Source organism: Zonotrichia leucophrys, chromosome 3 (genome assembly GCF_028769735.1).
Source record: "Zonotrichia leucophrys gambelii isolate GWCS_2022_RI chromosome 3, RI_Zleu_2.0, whole genome shotgun sequence".
Lineage (NCBI taxonomy): Eukaryota > Metazoa > Chordata > Aves > Passeriformes > Passerellidae > Zonotrichia > Zonotrichia leucophrys.
The window spans coordinates 66416789-66438127 of NC_088172.1; the positions used below are offsets into that span (position 1 = coordinate 66416789).

The window sequence follows — 21339 nt, forward strand, 5'->3', positions numbered from 1 at the left end:
TCAAATACACCACTTTCTGTTTGTACTGGCTCTTTTGTTTAGACTGAAGGACTCACATACAGAAGAGCAATGGATTGTTTCCCTGTTTCCATTTTCTTCTAGTCTAGACAGTCTACATTCAAAATTAAAAGTTGTGTTCTTTTGAGGTTATAGGTGTACATTTTCAGCAGACGTACACCTACAGCAGAAGGCATCTACAGCACTTCACTGGGGCAGGCTCCCTCCCCAAGCAGACTTTGAACTGCTGACTCCCATTACCCACAGCAATCCCAGTGGAGACTCTGCATACACTATTTACTTCTCCAAAAGATGCCATGTTCTAGGTTCCTCTTTGCTGTTAGAAAAACAACTTTACACTTGAGGAAGATACAGATACAGTGTGATGAGTCTGTATGATCGACACCACTGGTATTTACTACTTCATAAACTGCTGGTTTACTGTAAAAATCACTTCCTTCATGTCAGCACTATAGGTATCAAACAGGCTAAGAAATTCTCCTGATTAGTGAAGGTCAGCCTCTGTTGATTCTCCATGTAAAATTAATTTGAAGTTTTCATATGAGATACACTGACTTTGCTCATAAATACGTTTTAAGAGGACAGGCAAGGCAAAACATATTAAGAGCTCCTCTGGTATATTGTTGTTAGGAATGCAGAATTAAATAAGAATACAAAAAACATTAAATGCAAAGTTAAATACAATACAAACTTTATTAAAAATAGGTTGCAAGTGAAATACAGTAGAAATGGGAAACTACAGCAGTTTTGATGTTTGTTTTTTTTTTTTTTCAAATAATGCACAGACAAATATGAAAAGCACTTTTACACATATTCACACTTGACCTGAATGCCCAATAGCGGCCAAATCCACTCAACTGAAGGTTATAGGTATTTTTTTGCTAAGCCTTTTTCAGAGTCTAGCAGCAACAGTAATTCAGCCACAGCATAAGTTTTTTTCTTCAAGAAAAATGTGTCACTGTAAGGCTGCTAGTGTTCTCAAGATAAATTGGGAGAGGCTTGCTTTTGCTGATGAACAGACATAGCAAGCATGCAGATCCTTCATTAACACTTTGAACCAGTTTAATCTTCTACTTCATATTTAACAGGTGAAACGGTAAAAGCACACTTTCAAATAAGAAACCTGAAATACGTAAAAAATATTTACACTCCAATTTTCATTAACCTGCATTTATTTATCATACAACTCTTATTAAAAGTGATTTCATTCCTAAGGCAGTGAAAGTCTACCCCTTTGTATTTGGAAGTGTGCACAAGTCCCTAAATATATATTTATAAGAGAACAATATGATACAGGGAAAAAAAATCATCTAAAGCCAGTAAAGGGCTTTGTCAAATAGAAAATTTGTTTGGAATCACAATATATATTGTCTTAACATCACACAATGAGAAAGACTCTGATGAGGTCCTTATTCCCAACATCATCAGCCACATAAGCATAGCTGAGGAAATAGTGGGAGGAAAAAAGATTAACAATTAAAAATTAAATAAGGCTATAACAGTGTGAAAAAATAGCTTGAACTGCCAAAAAGGCTTTCAGTACAACCATAATAGGATGTCAGTAAAGCCAGCTAGACGGAATGGGAGCTCACTAGCACTGCTCCTCAGCATGAGCAGGGATGGTTCCTTGCTAGCACACCAGCTCTGGTAATGACCTTATGAACGTTCCCACTTCCAGACTGCAGTACTGTATTTGATGCTTTGCACTTCAGTCTTCTTCTCTAATATGCCTGCTGATATCTCCATAGGAAAAAAATCTATTGCTGAACTGATAATAACAGACTTATCAATGCTGTACCAGGCCTAATTGCCCTATCACTTCTGATATGAATTTCTCAGAAAACATACCCACGTGTTCTGCTCACCTTCTGTAATCCTTGCCTTTAACACACTACTAACATTTTGGTCCTAGCTGATGAAGGGCCACTAAGTGTAGCCTACTATCTATTGCTTATGTAATTTTTAGTGAAACAGTTATCCAAAGGTTGTTATCTTCACATTTTTTCAAAGTCTGAAGCACATATAGTGGGGATACAAGAACGTAGACTTTTCCATAACTACAGATAAAATCTTAGGCATCCATTTTAGACCAAACAAATACATAGGAATAGAGACATTTTTATTCCAAGATTCTATCTAGAGAATGTGTCTAGAGAATGTTATGCCAGTACTAAGTAATGGTAAGATCTGTATTGATATACTGATTCTTCTATGAACACCATACAGTATGTCACACTTGCATATGAAACCTTATTTAAGGTGGCCCAGACATTGGCTTCTTGTCAAACAACCTAAAATACTAACTTCTAGTGCACAGTTTAGTTTAGGCAGTTCAAGCTATTCTCACTCTCTCTGCTCAGCAGCTAAAACAAAAGTGTGTCTGTAAAACACCAGGAAACAGAACTTATCTTTGACAAGTGCTACTTGGTCTGGTGCAAAAGAACTTTACCCCCAAAACAGAAAAAAAGTTACCTTCACGTGATTCGCATCTTTAAAAATTTACAGTGCTTTCATTGTATAAACCACAAGCTCCTGGCAAAGTAATCAGTTTTCTTGCTATTGCAACATCTCTAAGTCTTAATTAACAGTCTTAGATATAGAGGAATCAAAGTCACTCCTTTCAGAAAACATTCATTTTCTGTTCATACTTAGTAGTGTGCCCCCAATCTCAATCCCTCAATTTGGAGATCATCCATTACATCTGATAAGGTGCTTTAATCTTATTTTGTGTTCAACTCATTTTCCAGTTCCGTTAGTTTCCTAGAAGCTTTTACTTTATTGGATACATCCTGACCCTGTGAAAAAAGTCGCTGGCGTTCCTTGAACGTCAGGTTTTCTGGTGCTCCAGGTAAATCTGCATCTTGACTGCAAAGGAAAGAAAAAATATTCTTTATAATTCTCATCTACAAGATCCTTAAACATAATCATTCTTGATGACACGTAATTACAGCTTCTTTGACTACAGCAAAGCAGTCTCCATTATGTTCTGAAAGGTTTTGTTCCTCACACATACCTTTAACTCTGACATTGTGCTGTCACTTGAGAGAAATTCATGACTTGACCATTTATTCCATGTCAAAATAAATGGAAATGCTTGTCAATTTCAACATGAATGGCAGGTTATAAACTAAGGCTCTGCCTGTGTTAGCACAGCATTACTGCTTTGGCTAAACTAAAGCAGTTTTCTGTGGTGGCACATTTCTAAGAAAAAGCACTGGAAGTGCTTTTCTTGTCCTTTTCTTATCCCATCATCAATATGATACATGGTAAAGCCTGTGTGAGATGTGTACACAACTTAAATCTTTAATGCTTATTACAGGTTTTGTAAGAATCCCACTGCGGAGGTACTGTTCAGATTTATAAATACACCTAAACCAGGTGAAGTTGCTCATTTACAGTGACCATTTTGCTTACTTGTAGAGCCAAAACTTGTTGCTATTCAGCAGTGTTTCAGATCATCTAAGGGCTTGTGGAGAGAACTTAACTGTGTTTTATAGTAACCCATAACAGAGCCAACAGCAGAACTCTGGAGCAGCCCCCGGAGATGCAACGATGACAACAGAAGATACTGCAGAAGCTAGCCAAGTTAGTTGTATAAAAGTCAATGGACTCCTGTATATCACCTTTTAGATCTTTTGTCTCTTGGATCCCGATAAACTTCCCCAGCAGCAGCTCCTGTAGATCCAGTGTATGAATTTATTCCTTATGCAAAAGAAAGAAGTAGGTTTAAGTACAGCAGCAACAACACAGAAGTTTTATACTGTATTCCTTCAAAAAGGTGCAGTGCTTCTTTCAAGAAACAATTCAAATGAGAATCATAAATAATCAGAGGTCATGTGATCTCTAGAATATTTAATCCCAGTACTATTAAATTCAAACCCTCTCCAAATGGGCTATTTTTTTGATTCCTAATTTTGAGTCAAAACCCATTTTGTTCAGATTGTCCAGCACATGCCAAATCATGGTCTTTATCTTATTAAGCCTTATTGTAAAGCAGATACTAGAAGCTGTTCAAGAAGATCAACAGGAAGAGCAACACTCTTCATTATCCTGTGACAAACTTCACAGGAAGTAAATTAGCTGTAGCTCCTCTTTCTTTGCAATTCAGCAGAATCAAAATTTTAGTCGCTGTTAAGTCTGATACACAAACTGTATCACTGAGATGGCCCCTCCCTCCTGCCTCTGAATTTAAATTTCAAGTCCTGCAGCACTGCACCTTTAAGTTGATATAACACACAGGTTTTACACATTATATTAATTCCTTGTAAAGGCCACAAGACAAAACCTTTTATTTCCAATCAGAAGCTTAATAATTTAATTTATATTTAAGACCATATTCTCTTAATAACTGTCATGAAAAGAGTAAAAAGAAGTGTAGCACACTACTCAGATTTGTCTTCAGACAGTTCTGATCTCAATATTGTTCATGTTATGTCTTGTGAACCTTCTTTGGTACAAAAGGAGATGTTTGCTTCTTCCACTGGTACATCTAACTTCTCAGAAATATTCAGTAATTCTGATTGAGGCTAGAACCCATAAGCCAATTTAGCTAATGTGTTGTAGGACAAATTTTTTCCATCAAAAATTTGCAGCAAACCAAATCATACTAGGTATGCCAGGCATATAAAGATTTTTTTTTTCCTCTTAGTTGTGAGTCTTACATTCCTGTAAGTACTGCCTTCCCTACTTTGAAAAGCTTGTGGCTGGATCCACAAGGTTTCATTTGCATTTAGATAGTGTTTTTCATTTGGGTGTTGACTTTTTCCTTGGTGAGCTGACAGACCCAATGGTCTTTAAAGACCCAGTGGAAGAAAGCACGAGAGCAAAATTTGCAGAAGCATGGTTCACTAGAGTTAACACTCAGAACAGGAAAGAGCTGTAAAGGACAGGAATGTAACAGAGTCAGCGAGATGGGAGATGGTCAAACTGCACAGTGAATTCTGCATTTTGTGCAAACGGCTTTGTACGTTACGCAGGCAGTCTTCAGAGAAGCTTGAGCAATCAAGTGAAGTTAACCTGTTCTCATGGCTATTTTAAAAATTATGAAATAAGAGTATTCATAATTAGTTGTATGGCTTATGAATTAGGCTATTAAAGGCGAAGCATCATACTACAATATTCCTTAATTGTTACCAAAACCCTAACCAAATCTTTGTAAATTGTCCTTTGATTGTTTTCCACAAAAAACAAATGTGCACAAACAATACCACTGAACATTTCACTTTCCTGAGATTCATTTTTCAATTAATATTAACAGAAAGCAGGATTAGAAATGCAATTATATACTAAATAGCATTCTGGGTTGTGGATGATGGGAGGCAGGGAGAGTGGTGGTGACAACTAGTGACTGATGGCTCTAGGGTTGCCTAACTGATTACATGTGCAGCCTTCTAAGTGCCAAATAGGGAAGGGAAGCAACAGTTTTTGCAAGCCTACATGCTGTGATGGAAGGCACATTTTACTTTTTATTACAGTCAATTTCAAATAAGAATTCCTAGAAAGTCCTTTGAAAGAAAAAAAATTAAGTACAGGCATAAAGTACCCATGTTTCATGTCAGAAGCCTGCCATTTCAGAATATTTTTAATTCTTTGTGATATCTGGTGTTCAAAAGCTGAAGCTCTTCTGGTACAAAATTGGCTGTGGGTATATCAGAGATTTCAGGTGCATGGTAGTAAGCATTATGGTAGTACACAGCATGTAGCGTCCAGAATTATACTCCAGTTTAATGAAAACACACTGAAAAGCTAAAACCTTCCCTCACTTTCCTTTAAGATTCAGAACCTATTACAGAGTTAGAGAGGAGTGACAGTGGGTTTGCAGAAGAGAGGCTATTACCACAGAGACGACTAGATCCTGAGATCTCACATGCAACACCAGCATAAATTATCAGGCTTCCCCTGACTTTACAGGAGAATCACTGTAGATACTTTTTTTATGCAACTTGGGTGTTGTGCTGACACAAACAGTGGAACTACTGATCATCAACTGCACCAGTGGGACAGTAGTTATAACTGAGCTAAACTGTCCTTCAGTAATATTAAAAACTACACAATACAGTGCAGAGCTTCTCTTCAGCACTGGAAGCAGTTCAATGGTAGCAGAAGCTTATCAGCCCTGCAAAGGAAAGAATGCTAATTTTCATTGCTGGAAAATGATGACTTGAGCCTCAACTGAACAGGATGTGGACAAGCAGTTCAGTAGCTTTGTATATATCCTAAATCAGAGTCACATATTATTGCAGCTGGATTAGAAGTGCTTCTAATAGATGGAACCTATTTGGAGGCTCATATCTTCCCAATGCCCAGGGCACACTGCTGAATAAAGCAAGTGAGTGATTTCCTAATTTGTTAGGTAGCCAAAAAAGTGATGAGGGATGTAACACACTACAGGATTCCATCTGTGCCACTTGAGTCCAGCAAACAAGCTGGCCATTCAGCTAGAAGCCAGCATAAACACCTTCCCTTGGGATCTCAGGTGACTTGCTACCTTTTTCATTTTAGAAGGATTAATTGATCACATAGAGTTGGTTGTCAGGCACTTGTTAACTGCCAGTGTAAGTAAAAAGAATAAACTATGAGAATGTCATGGCCACCACCTTCAAAAGAACACAGAAGAAAACAAATGTAGAAGTACCAGCAGATGCTGCCGTTTAAAGACTAAGTATTATATCAATGAAGTGCAATCTTGTCAGAGTGAGACATACTCAAATAGTCAAGTATACAAGATTACTCCTATACAGCATCAGTTTAAAAAATATCCCCAGACTTTGGACTGAATTAGCTTTGAATTCAAGAGTATAGTTCAACTAGTACTCTGCAGGTAAAATATGGTGCTGAAGTTCCTGGCAGCTAGAACTCTAACTGAAATTAAACTTCATTATGGTTAGCTTGGAGTTATACAACAACAACAAGATGAGGAGTCAAAGAAACATAGAGGTATAGAAGGGAAGGAGTAAAACAGTACTAAGATGAAATTTAGATTTTTGTCTTTCTGCAAGGAAACTGCACTGTACAAACCAGAAATTCAGGAATGGTGCCTAATACATGAAACTAACTGCAAGACCTGTATTTCCCTTGGTGCTTGTGTATTTAAGATCTACATCTACAAATACAAATTTTAAAGCCATTTGCACACACTATTAAAAGAGAGAGAACCCTGGTACCAACAACAAAGCAGAAGATAAGATCTGTCCATGAACCCATTAGGAGAGATTTCCTGTGTTCAAGAAAGGTGCACTTCCAGATGCTCAGAGTAAACAGCAGTCAGTCATACAAAACAAATCACTTAAAGATACAGAGTGAAAGCCAAAACCAACAGTACTTCAAACTGATTGAGTAGCAGTTAAAATAATTTCTGATTCATACATGAAAGATGGAATTTTTGCTTTTGAAAAGTTTGGGTAAAGAGCAAGAAAATTTGAGAGATCAAAATAATTAAAAATTGAAGGATTCATATTAAGATCAAGATTTAAGGTAGATCACCAGAGTGAAAATAGTGATTAAGGGAGGGGGAAATCACAAAATAAGTGATTAAATCTAGAACCCTGGAGTTGAAAATACAAGGACAGTTTTGAAGAGATGACTTATTTCATTGTTTCTACCTTTAGAGCTGCTGGCATGGACGAAACTTGGTTTGTTTGATGGGGGCAGGGGCTGGCTTTTTTTGACAGTAGTACTGTTGGCATTGACAGAAGATGACTGGAATGAGTTGGAAAGAAAGATGCCATCTGAAACTGGGCGAGGCTGGCGGGAGGGCTGCTGTGGCTTAAGGGTGGCAGGAGGAAAGTCACCATAGGATTTTCTTGTGCTGGAGTACTTATCCTGACCTGCTAGATTGGAATCCTCCTCCTCATCATCATCATCATTGTAAGCAACAAACTTGGCAGTATAAATCGTGTCAGGGGAGAGGACCTGTGTTTTGAGGTAAGAGGTGTTTCGCTGAGGTGGGGGAGGAGGAGCGTTAGATGAAGGGGTTGGGGATGGGAGTTCATATTCCCGTGGAAGCGGAGGTCTGTACAGACCAGGCTCGTCAGGTTCCAGCAATCTTCGCTCAGCTTCATCGTGCTGCCTGCGCCTTTCAGCCTCTAAGCGACTGTAATACTCCTCTTCCTGGCGCCTCTGAAAGCCCAGAGGAAACAGAAACACAGTGGTCAGACATTTCAATCCACGAGATTTAAGCTTTCCATCAATCAGCTACAAACATCTTCTGTCAATCCTTTTTGTCTCCTTTTCTGGCTATAAGCAGGGCATCTATATGTACTTGTACAGAGAACATTTACTACTAAGAGTGAATGATTTTCGTGGGTGCACTGGTGTTTGGCCAGTGGTCAAACCATCACATTTGCAAAAACCCAGCAGCCATCCAGTAACACAGTGTAGCTGCTATTTACAGATTTACCACTGCCTGTGGTCACTAAAGCAACTGCCTGCGTAAACTAAGGGCATTCCAGCATTTATTACTCAAACTGAAACTACAGTTAATAAGGTGCAGATTTACTAAAGCTGTAGAGAATCTGTGGGAGAGGAATATAACTAAAATTAACTACTGCCTTAAAGGAACTTTGTGATTTTGTTTCATGCTTATACAATGTAAATTAGTCAAGAGAGCCTTGGAATAGATGACTCCTAACCAAGTTTCTAGTATAAACACCAGGAACACTACTTTCACACAAAAAAAGTATTACGAAGAATTTTTCCAAAACAGGCATCAAACAAATACTGTTAAAGGCATTTAAAACAGAAATTATTCTAATGATATCTACATGAGGTTACTGACCATTTAAAAGGTCATTAAATACCTTCTGTGTATTCTTCCTCTTTAAAAGACTGTTCTGTTTTTAAACTAAATAACATTTAATTCTGTTCAGCTCTTGTCTCAGACACATTGTAAATTAATACAAGGGTTTATTCAGTAGTTCGATAACAAATGAGGTGTATTTGGGAACTGTATGTACATTACAAAACCCTTTGCGTATAAGCATAGAATAACTTCTGCTGGGAATATATGGCATCTGAAATAACCTTAACTTCTGGTTTTAATCCACATGTTTAAAAAAATCCACCTTAATGCTTATCTGTCCAATACTGAGTCAGTTATCCTGAAAAAATAATAAATAGATCTGATCTTGTTCATCTGTGGCAAAGACATGAAACTCATCTCCTTGTACTACTCTCTAAAACCATTTTACTGATGGTACTGAGTTCTGAGTTGGTAGAAGTATCTTAGTCAACATCTGCCAGTGAAAACTCTTTCAAGTGTGATCCAAATGTCATGTGGCTGCATCATTTTCAGAAGTTAAGAAAGCCATAGTTGTTTTCTGTTGGTTGCATTTTTGAAGGTGTCTACAATCTACTTTTAAAAACTTTCCGCACTCCAGATACACCTTCCTCACTTCTCTCTTATTACCACCTCTTCCACTCATCCAACCATACTGTTTATGGGAAACAATTTAACAAAGCCTGAAAAATAAATGAACAAAGTTTATGTATCTAAAGTTTGGGAGCTTTCTCAATCTTTTTTATTTGCTCAATCTTTCAAGATGAACAACTTTAAAAGCCAGCTTTCTTTCTGAAGTCAGTGTTACTAAGAGGCAAACTGAACAGAAGTAACTGCTTTCTCTGGGAACAAAAAGGTCTTAAGAAACATGCTGAGTCAAATAAGTTGCTTTGTCTTCTAGTTTGATCAGTTAAGCTTCTCATATTTATGTATAATGTTTCAGCAGAACCTACAACCCTGAATTTTTATAATTTGACTGCACACTTATCTGCTAAAATTATTTACTTGCTTTCTAGAAACCACTTCCCTCCCACAGTCCAAACATAAAAAACAATATGGAATATTCATCACTACTCCATCGTATTTCATGCTTCTCTCTGTATCTATATTAAAAAATACTACAGAAATATGTAAGTGCCATCTACTGGGACATAGGAAAACCCAATAGCACTAACTGAGCCATGATAATAAAAAAGGTATGCAATTTATGATGGGAGCTGAAGGGAAACAGGAAGTACCTGATTTCTTCCATAATTTTCAGAAAGGCTCTGAAGTTAAGAGCCTTGCTCCTGCTAAGAACTGTCAGGCACTAAGCCTGCAGTACTATTTCTGCAATACCAGTCAACTCCAGCCAGCAGGAATGGGCTGTTTCTTTAATTCCTTTTTGGTTTGGATAGACAAACTGAAGCCTTGGGCCATGATCCCTATCACCAGGCTACTGTGTTTAAACCCTGCTGACCCAACACTGAGCTGGTACTGGGCAGGCTGACGAGGAAAGGCCTGCAAGAACCCCTGTGGCACTCAGAAGACCACAACCTTTTCTTCAGCCTCTCTCCTGGTCCGCTCCTCCTCTTGCTGTCTGCGCTCCTCTTCCTGCCTGGCCCGGTCTTCTGCTTCTCGTTTCCGCATTTCTTCCAATTGTTGCTGCCGTCTGCGTTCTTCATCCTGTAACTAACAGAGACACAATTTTAATTGGTCACTCACATGGGCAAGATGGGTCAAAAAGGTAACTAAAAATGTAACTAAATACTGGCATCTAAAAGTAACTCATTCAGCAGAAAATGCTATGCTACAGATCCATCAATACAATTTCCAGTCATTACGAGTATGCTTTGTTACACTGGCTTGCCTAAAATCCCTAAGGAAAGAAAAAGCAAAATAGAGGTGCACAGAAATACATACATAAAAGCACAAATTACACAGGGAGAGATTTTTAGCAGTCATGTATGAACCCCCAGTAGAAGACTGATGTTACTCATGCTCTGAAGAGCTTCAATAACCATAGTGTCATAGGTACAGTAAAATGAAATTAAACACTTGGAACCAAAAGTCCACAGCTACAGCAGTCAATTCTTTTTTTCATTCTGGATTAGAATTTAAGTACCAGAAAATCATGACTCATTAGTCAAAGGGTCAATCCATTTAAAGTAACAGGCTCATTCAGCAAGTCTGCAAATAGACTCAGGAAATAAAATCTCCCACTGTATCTGCAGCAGATGGGTTTTGGAAAAAGCAGAGACCAAAGGAAAGAAAACCTTTGACTACTGGGATGAAACAAGCGCACAAGAACAACTCATGTCCAACAGACAATACTGGTTTATATACGTGTATGATGCTGCACAGATAGGAAAACTGAGCACTATCCAAAATTTGCCTGATTTTTTTAAAGCAAGCAGCATATAAGCCCTTAACGGACAGGAATATTCACTGGCACAGTAATACAACTAGAAATTAACTGGACTACATGCTGTGTTATTTCTTACTGCTGCATATGTTTCAAAGTATCTTTTTTTTTTCCTCCCCACAATTAAAAAAAAATCCTTATTAGTTTAAATCAAAAAATTATTTGATTTTGCTATAAACTGCATGTAACAGAGATACTTTTCTACTCCTAGATTTTATTTTACAATCCAAATTCACTTGCAGAAAAAGACCCTTAAGACACAAAGTAGTACAAGAGAGAAAGAGAAATTAAATCTTAATAGATTTTGTGAGGACAACCTTAATGCAAGTACCTTCCTCCCCAATTAATTAATAAAAAAGTATAAACAGTTTGGCTAATTTTCTTCCAATTATTTCCTCCCATTGCTCATTTTTGAGCATGAAAGCTAAAGAACAAAATTAATTTGATGAATGTATTTTAGAGGATGCTACTTCCAAGTAAATTCCCCTTATTTAGGGCTAAAATTTTGCTGAAAACAACAAAGATAAAGATCAAGCTCAGTTTGCACTGCAGAGCAGGGAACAGAGTAGTTAACCAACTCCCTGCTTGGATTAAGAGTTCATGTCTTAGTTATTAGAAAGACATTATTTTAGCAAAGGAGATAATACTGCTGTCAAAAGGAAATACAGCTAGTAATTCACAGGAGTTTATACAAGAGAAGTCATTTTCTCTTAATAATAAAAGAAAAAAAAGAAAAAAAAAAGGCAAGCAAAAACTGCACAGTGAGAAAATACAGGAAAATTCCTGTCCCAACTACATTAGAAAAACACCCTGAACATGACAGTTACTGCTCCCAGGTTATGGTATGGATGCCTTACTGCTTAGCAGCAAATATTCCTATTCAAAAGCACTTAAATGGTAAAGAATGTCCAACTAAATTATAGAGAAAGTTAGGACTGGTTTGTTTAATTGTCTTCTGACCATAACTAAAGAGAGAAGGCAAAAGTTACCAAGCTGCCCACCTGGTAATTGTTGTTAACATCGGAATTGTAAGAATTGTGAAGACAACTGTATTCAGGTCAGAGGCTATTCTAGCCATAATATCTACAGGAAAATGGCTAAAAATTGTATGGAAGGCAGAAATGAGAATACAGAAACTATTAAGAGATGACATTTCATTTCCTGATGATCACTAACTAGTTTCTATTTTGGAGCATTCTCAGACCAAGGCAGGGAGTGGTAGGATGATGAGGTATGCCAGAGCACTTGCAGGGATGTGTCTGTAATTCTGTGTGTTCAACAGTACCCAGTTCTACCTTCACCCCAAATTTTCAAGATGCATAGGAAAATCAGCTTTGGATCACACTTCTACTGAGAGGGCTGTAAGATTCCCAGATTGAGTATTTTGATTGGATGCTTCTCTATCCCAATCAGTTTCTCTCTTGTTTAAAAGACATATTTTCACCTGATTTACTGAACTTCCACTATCTCCTCCAAAGCCATGTGCTTATATTTTAACAGGGAAGAACAACTAATTTGTACAGCCAGAGTGATGGAGAAGAGCATTCTCCCAGCTGTAACCGAGCAAAGCAGCTGAGCACAAAGCATCCATTCTTCTCCCCTGCTTTGACCCAGCTCTACTGCAAAGTGCCAAGCACTTGCTCAGTCACACAGCTTTGTCTCCTTATTGCCAACAGAACTGCTCCTACACCTCGGAGGGCAGAGAAGTCCACCCTTCCTCTGAGCTGCTGATCCTGGTAAAGGGGTCAGTGGGCTGATCCTATCAGGAATGTTAAGATATCCACAGGCCTGGCAGGCCATTCTCAAATCCAGGAAGTCTCAAATTTCAAAAAACGTTAATTTCTCCAACCACTGCTTATAACACTCTAAAAGATGCTCCAGGAAAACTTTAAATTTATACCTATTTATTTAACAACAGCTAAAAAGCTGTGTCAGATCTCATAGATCCAGGGGAATTTAAAAAACAAACACTATCTAAGCTGACAATTCTTGTATTAACTGTTCATCACCTTCCTTCAGCCTTGTAATTAGAAGAACAGCTATCAACCATGCTCACCCTAGACATACAAAATAAGCATCAAACAAGACATGGTTTTGTTGTTGCTGGTTTTGGGTTTTTTTTAATAAACAAAGTAGCAATTACTTGGGTATATGAAGTGGCATTGTTTAGATGCATTTATGTCTCAAAAGTCATGTGAATGGGATAAAAATAATGAAATTATGAAAAGTGGTATTTTCTGGGTGTAGCGTTCAACTATTTTAGTATTAGCTTGCTGCCTTTTTTTTAAAACTAATTTTATGAACATCATAAATCATCGACTGATTCAGGCCATGCATCCATCTAGCCCAGTATTTTTCTGTCTCTGACCAAGGCAAAAAGAGCTGCACTTGAGCCTGGCCTTCTCTTCTAGCATTCCCCTGGCATTTAGCACACTGCCAGAGATGTCATCTGGTACAGCCTTGTCTAATCCTCTGAGCAGCTGCTTGCAGGCGTGATGTCTATGTATTTGTCTAATCCATTTTTCAAGCTGCTGATACCGTCTGCCTTCACCAACCTCCTGTTGCTGAAAGATCCAGATGTTTGCTGTCTGCTTGGAAAAGCTTTCTATCTATTGAGCTGCAGCTCCAGGAATCAAGGTTTGAGCAAAAAAAAATATAGGTAGTAATTAGAAAATATTGATAAGATGCTAAGTCTGAAAAATCCATGACTCCTGGCTTGTCCTTAAATTCAAGAAGGTGAAATGCTTCACCTGTTCCATTGCTGTAAACTGTTTAACACTCACGTAGCACACAGATACAAAACTGAGCACCTTAGATTTTATAAGAAGTATGCATTTTAAAAGGTGATTTTTTTTCATAAGACAGTGCTGAATATTCAAATCCATATTTTGAACTGACACATTGACAGTTTTTCCAAGCAGCAGAAATTAAATTTTACTAACATCCCCTTTCTTTTAGAACTGGTACACTGATTACACAGAAATTGACTTTGAAGGAGGTGTATTTTTGCTGTGGAAGACTACAAAACTCCTTTTCCATGCCCAATGAGCGCAATAAAATACAAAATTAGCTGGAGTCATAGCAATTACAGTTGCAGTTTGAAAGCCTGTCACGTCTTAGATGCAAGAGAATAGTATTAACCAATTGAAACTGAAATTATATTGTAATTTAACGATTGCATGTTTATGCAACCAACTTGGAAATAGCAGTTTGGAAGTGATTTCTGAGTTTACAATCCATTTTTATGTTAATCTGCCAAAACCAAACAGCTGTAACACCTGCAAACAACAGGGTGTCAGCATGTGCTGAAGAAGTGTGCTGTATTATTAGGCTCTCAGTACAATTTCCCTTCAAACTGTAAAGGAAATGTTCTTTAGAGTTCTTCTAAAACCTGCATGGGCGCAAAAGGGAAAGGAAGCAATCTTACCTCACAGCCTGTTCATTCAAAGTTATTAGTAAGATTTTATAAACAAAATTGCACAAATCAGTAGATACAGTTTTTATGTTAGATCTCTGCTGCAACAAACAAATCAAGTCTGCAAGCAGAACACAACATCTAAGAGGAAGGAAACACAGGGAAAGGAATCACCATATCTGAAAACATTCAAATGCATGCTTGCAGTTAACTGACTGCTTACAGTACCATAATGATCTCTGAACACCCAAAGATGCCAGATCATCATCCAAAGCACATAGGGCTGTTATTAATAATAATAAGGAACTGAAATGGGAAAGAGATATTGAAGAGAAAGAAACAAACATACCAAATCTAGAACAGAGATTGCTGGCACAGCAGTCTGCTGCAGGTAGTAAGAAAAGGGAAAAAAAAGAAAGATGCACAGTGTAAATAAAGATAGGTTAGACATGTGTTATTTCAAAAGCATTTTCTTTTATTTGTTTAGTTGGCTGCTTTAGAATGAGGAACTAAATGGACATAAATGTGAAATACAGAAATTAAAACAAATAATCCAAAATATCCAAATAATCCACCTCAGTAGTTCCGCAAAGATGCTACTTAACTGCATCTCTAAAAGCGAAATGTAATCAAAATGAAAACATTAATTCAGTTCAATACAACTGTTATTTTTCAGTTTCAAAATGTTCCAAAAAGCTGGAAGAACTTCATGCACAAATAGTGTTTTAAAGCCAGCACTTGCAGAGAAGACTAATATTGTTATGCAATACAACTGGCTTTTTTTTATTAACACGTGGCTTTCTGAGCCTTGCCACAGTAAAATTTTTAAGACACTGTTTGTTAAAATGGCAGTTACACATTAATTTTTTATGCCCATAGGTAACTGTCTATATGCCACAAATTGCCTGTTAGCAATGCTGGACTTCAGGGAAACCTGTTTGCCAAATGCATATTTAGCTTTTTCTTTCTTCAATTTCCAAGTTTGAGGCATCTATTCTTTTATACAGTAATAAAGTTAGGCATAAGGAGGAAAAAAGGAAAGCAATGCAGACTGCAGCGAATACGAGAAGAGTAAGTTTAGGAAATGAAGCTGCCAAAACAATCGTGAACTCAAATCTCACTCAAGCCACCAGCTATTTCTAAATGTCAAAACAAGCATGTCCAAACATTTCTCAGGAATTAAACACTGCTTATCACAGAATTAAGTCAACTCTTCAAGACAAACACACAGAAGACACTGAACATATTACAGAGCTAGCTTTTAAGCCTGGAAAAGCATAGCTATTGGTATGTAATTTTGGAATTCATGCTGTTATTCAGGAAAGAACAGATTTTCCTATAGACACTTTTTCTCAATAACAGTAGATTTAGCAGAGTCTTGGGAGACAACAGCCACCAGCAAGAATAGTTAAAAATTTCACCATACTGTTCAGTTGTATTATGTTATTACATATATTATGAGCTTTCAGAGAACTGAAGCTAAGGTAAGCAAACCTCAGATGCTGATTAAACTTAAACCATGAAAAATCCAGGCTTCGGATTAGGAGGAGCTGGAGCTCTAGACAAGGTGTATTAGCTATTACACCACCCAATACCACACAGCTCAAGCAATGCTCCCTCCACTGCTGAGGTCAGCACTGAGGGGTGGTAAAGGCAGAGGTAGCAGCTGTATCAGACCAGCAAGTTGGAATGTCTGTTCAGCTCACTACTCCCTGGAAACAGTATGCATTCGGTGTCTGTGTTCATGACCCAAGACTATAAATAAAAACTTTTAGAGGTAAATACACTGGGGAGGAGAGGGAGAAATCACACCATTTTTATTCCTGATTCTCCTACAAACTTACGTAATTTAACATCTTTTTGCTTACCTTTCTCCAAGCAAATTTTTAACACAGTTTACCTTCTAACCATACTCTAGGTACATGGCAAAATACCTTTATCCAAAGGAAACTCTTCTCTCCCCAAAACCAGAAAAATAAATTCAATTGCTAAAATTGAATTCTATAAAAGGTAGCTTCGAGATTTTCACAATATATTACTTAACTGATGAAACCACTCTTACTAATTTTAAAATTCAAGCCATTTAAGAAAGTCTCATCCTCCTTTACTGTCTAAGAACATCAAAACACTCAAAGCATGAAAACCCACCAAGCTAAAAATTAACAGTATTTTTTTCTAGAAAGGATTTTACCCTTGCTCTTCTTTCTGCCTCCAGTCGCTGCATGATGAGCATAGTATCCACCTCATCATCCTCTTCTTCATCATCATCCTCATCCTTTTGCTTTGATTCTTGCAGTCGCTTTTGGAACTGCCACTCAAGCATGAGTTTGCGGAGGCGGTCGTTTTCTTCTGCTGTACGATCAGGTTTGTTCTGAAGGTCCTGAATCTCTTTACTCAGCATGTCCACGATGTGCATCTGTTGCTGCTTCTCCAGCTTCTCCTTCGCATCCCGTTTCCACGGATCTGGAGAGAGGCTGTCACCAGAGGACAGCTCTTCCTTGCTGATGGTAATGTACTGCAGGTCTCTCCGCTCAATAGTCCGCGGCTGCTGTTGGGGCTGCAGCTCTCGAATAACTGTTTCTTGAGGTCTCTGCAAAGTTGAGGGCTTTTCTGATTTCACTTGTTGAAGGGAGACAGGAGGAACCATGGGCTGAGTAGGCATTAGTGTCTGAGAACGCATTTGGCCCAATTTTCTCTCCTGCTCACGACGTTTCCTTTCTCGTTCTTCTTCCAAACGTGCCTTTTCCTTTTCATACCACCTCTGATGCTCTTCTCTTTTTTTACGCTCAGCAGCAGCTACCTGGGAGGATGCTTGTGCTCCTATCTGGTTTGGAGGAGGAGGTGGAGGCAGAGGCAAATCCATTTGTAGTTCATCAAATTCAGCAGCATAATGCACTGGAGGAGGTGGCGGCGGAGGGGGAAGATCTGTTCTGATGGGCTGGGAAATGGCCACTGGAGTCGGCTGGCTAGTGGCTGGAGTCTTCCAACGGCCAGGTCCACTTTTAGTTAAACAAGAACCAGGCGACACTGGTTTGGAGGAATGGTTCAGATGTTCCTGGCTAGATGTGCTGGAATCCACAGATGAATTCATCCACTGATCGCTGTCTGACTTCCGATCAATGTACTCCACATCCTTGCGTATAACAACTTCCAAACGATTCCTCTCTGGCTGGAAAACTTTGTCTCTGAGCTCTTCCTGAGAACGAGCTACACGCTGAAAAATATTAAACAAGGCATGTGTATCACAGTCCATCCACATTAAAACATATTTGAAAATGGCTTACAAAACACATCCTAATTACTGAAAGTAATTACTTCTAACAAATTTCAGCATTTCCATACCCAGTAGGTTTCCCAAAACTAACAATAAAATATTTTTCTGTCTTCTTAACTCATTCAAGCCATGGAAGACTTAGCAAGCTCCTGGGAACTGCCTGGTAACTGGACTGGGAGGAATGATGAATGCAAAATGGAGTTTAAGCTGAAAAACCCCCCAGCTCGCACAGTTTCTCAGGACTGTCCCTGACACCCCCTCCCCCACGTGTGAGTATGGAAGTCCTGGTAGCTCTGAGCAGTGGCTCAGTCATACCAGCTCTGCCATTCAGACTTCAGCTGGCTTCACTGAGCATCTTTCCTATTGGGAAAGCAAACACAAAGGCTGCAGACAGAGAGACAGAAGAGCGCCTCTGCCTACCCTCCTCCATTAGCAGGAGAGATGCCCTGCAGGAAGCTCCCATTACTGACACAATTCAGGGTACAGAATCCAGGCAGGCAGTCTAATTCTACCTGCTCCTGGAACATGAGTATAATGGTCTGAGATTTTTGTCACTTTAGTGCAACACTAAGTCTTTTTCTATAGAAGCTCTGGGTCCCATTACACTGAACAACCACGTGAAAAGAACACTGGACCATAAACCAGGATTATTAAATCTGTTAACGATTTTCTTGAAGCAAATATTCATACTTTGAATGTTAGGAACTGCTAAGCACTGAACACATAATGCACCAATTATCAACAATTCAGAGAAGACTAACAAAGCAAACTCGTTTTATCTTCCTCCATCAATGACCTTAACCATGACCTCTAAAGAATGCCTTCTTTGAGAGGAACAAGTGTATTTTTTATGCTCTATTAGTCCAACAGAGCTGAACAGAAGTTATTTGTGGTAGATTTGCTGTAAAGATGCACCTAGCCAAAGTTTGCTAATGCCTTCAGAATAGAAAACAGGCATTTAGCAGCTTTTTTTACAAGCCCTGTTTTTTCTGCAAAGATTAAAGTGTATTTTTTTATTTTTGTAAAAGTTTTTTTCTGTTTTCTTCTAATTTTCAACTTAAAAGAACTCTCATCTGGCAGGGAAAATCTATTAACACTTTCAGTGCTAGTAAGGAGTTAAACCTTCTATTTTGCTTTAGCAAAATCCTTTTCTGCCCTGCCTTCAGCCTTAAGGCTATAGCTCAAATTCAGTGTCTGTCAACAACTTTAATAGATGGGCTTCATCTTTACCAGTTTTAACCACCTCATCTAAGCTACTCACTTAAGCTTGTTTTAAGCAGGGGAGAGATGCATGTCCAGGCAACAATTATCATAGAATTCAGTTAAGATAAATAGGTAGGAACTGTTCTCTGGAGACACCCACCTCCCTTTCTCCCATCACTGACAGAGAGCATGTAGATGTTAGCTATGCAGCTAAGATTAAGTGAGAGGAAATCATGAAATGTGTAAGAGTTAAGCATGGAAATTCAGTAAAATATTTCTGTATCTATTTGCTAAAGTTGTTCAACTTGCAGCATTTCCCTTTCAAAATTACTGTCTTACTTTGAGCAAAACATCTATTTTTTTAACAGCTCAAATAATGAGAATTTTATCTCTAGAATACTAAAAAACCACTAAAATAAAAGTGACTTTTTACTGAATACACTTGCCCATGCATGTGTGAGCAACCTATAAACAATTCTTTCCTTGCTTACTTAGACAGAATCTCGAGCTAATGTACACAGCACTTTTCCAAGAGTAAAGGATAAGCCTGGTGTAAAGCTCTGCTTTTATCACTAATTAAGAAATAGCAAGGAAAAAAGAAGCTCTCTATATTTTTAAGTCTGATAGATTAGAGAAAGAAGATGATCCAGTAACTAGATTTAGGAGATCTAGGTTTAATTTCCTGCATGGATTTGAGTGAAGTTCTCACTAAAAGGAGCAGAACAGCACTGTGTTTGAATTTCTAAAAGTACAATGGGTGTAAATTCCTTCCATATCAAGATGCATCTACACTTTGATAATAGATATGATTTGAAATTATATATTTCTTTTTTTAGCTAGGAGCAGGGAACATGTTTCAGTGAACACCTTGGATAGGCCTCAAGAACTGTTTTATTTCAATTTTAATACTTTATCACTTAAATAACACACCCTTCAGGCAAACATTTTTCCACATAAACCTTCTTGGAAGAATGGAGATATAGTTTGCTTTTCAGAAAGCCACAGAACATTTTACATGATGAACCCTACTACCACTGACACCTCATTATCTCCAACAGGGGGATTAAAATATCCCAGATAACAGGTCTGCAGAACATGGTAACAAATTCTGTGAAAGGAAGGGGGGGGAAAAAAGGGAAAATGCGAAGGAAAAAAACCCAAACCATAGGGTTCCTGAACTCAAGCCCACCTTGGCAAAAGTACAGTTGTTCCCATCTTATGGTATAGTTGTAGAGAACTGACGATTCTGAAAAAAGTCTCTAGCTGCCCAGGAATGGAAAGCAAGTTGTTTCCTCATACTGAAAAAAAATTACTTCTCACCTGCATGGTAGTATTGATAGAATTATTACTTTCTGCCTGAAGCTGTGGTTTTTCTTCATAACTTGGCCACTGACTCTGAGCTGGACCCATTCGATCCTGTGACTTTGAAGCTGGAAATGTGAAATATTCTCTAGTATAGGTCTGTGTTGGGATAGGATAAGCTTCAGGTCGTGGTGGCAGAATCTGTTCCTGAAAAAGGGAGAAAAAAAATCAAGGTATGATTCTCTAATCACATGGATCTGCATTGAAGATTGCTCTAAACATGTTTTTTCCAAATATTTTCTTTTGGCTCCTAAGAGCATTACTCATCTGGGACAGGAGATGAAGAGGTTGCCTAGTATCAAATATAACTGTGGCTATGACTCATGTTTTTATGGTCTCAAAGTGAGTATGCAACATTGTACAAACCTAAAAATCACAAGGACAACTTCATGAACAAAATTTAACGAAATCATTGAAAACTTTCCAAACCTTTCATTAGCTGTAATAAGCAAAACCCCACCCAGTCACAAGCAACAGAATGTGGTCAAACAGTTCAGTGAGACACTGATTTGAGTCAAGCCCACTGACACTACTAATAGATAAAGAAAGTTTAATAGCCAGCATTTTGCTTGCCATTTCTGACCTCTGTACAAAGATTTCCAGTAGAGACTGAGGTTATTTTGGTGGTAGTTCCAGATGCATAAGCATTCTTTCCCCCAGGGCTTGGAGGCTGATCTGTTGGAAAGTTAAAGGAAGCATTTACATGACGGTTAATAATAATTTACAGGCCTTAATAAAGACTTAATAAAGTAACAGTATTCACAAAATAACTATATTGTCTTTAAGTAGTTCTAGCAAGAAGCTTGCTCCAAATGTTGCCACTACACTGGTATTTTAAACTTAATCAATTTTTAAAAAAACAGTCGCCCCCTTTTGAATACAACAGC

At 38.1% G+C, this 21339-nt stretch overlaps 1 protein-coding gene across 22 annotated transcripts in view; it reads right to left on the bottom strand.

Annotated features, from left to right (window-relative positions):
• Positions 1 to 685: 685 nt before the first annotated feature.
• Positions 686 to 21339, bottom strand: part of AFDN (afadin, adherens junction formation factor) — a 116942-nt gene continuing 96288 nt past the window's right edge. For 6 of the 22 annotated variants that reach the window (XM_064708634.1, XM_064708630.1, XM_064708629.1 and 3 more), the window contains 7 exons: positions 21036 to 21127; positions 20411 to 20599; positions 16805 to 17827; positions 10331 to 10465; positions 7845 to 8136; positions 3642 to 3720; positions 686 to 2883 (listed from right to left, as the gene is read on the bottom strand). In XM_064708634.1, the coding sequence (XP_064564704.1) occupies positions 2739 to 2883; positions 3642 to 3720; positions 7845 to 8136; positions 10331 to 10465; positions 16805 to 17827; positions 20411 to 20599; positions 21036 to 21127 (1955 nt within the window). In that variant the 3' untranslated portion in view covers positions 686 to 2738. The other 16 variants (XM_064708627.1, XM_064708618.1, XM_064708624.1 and 13 more) reach the window with 8 other exon arrangements.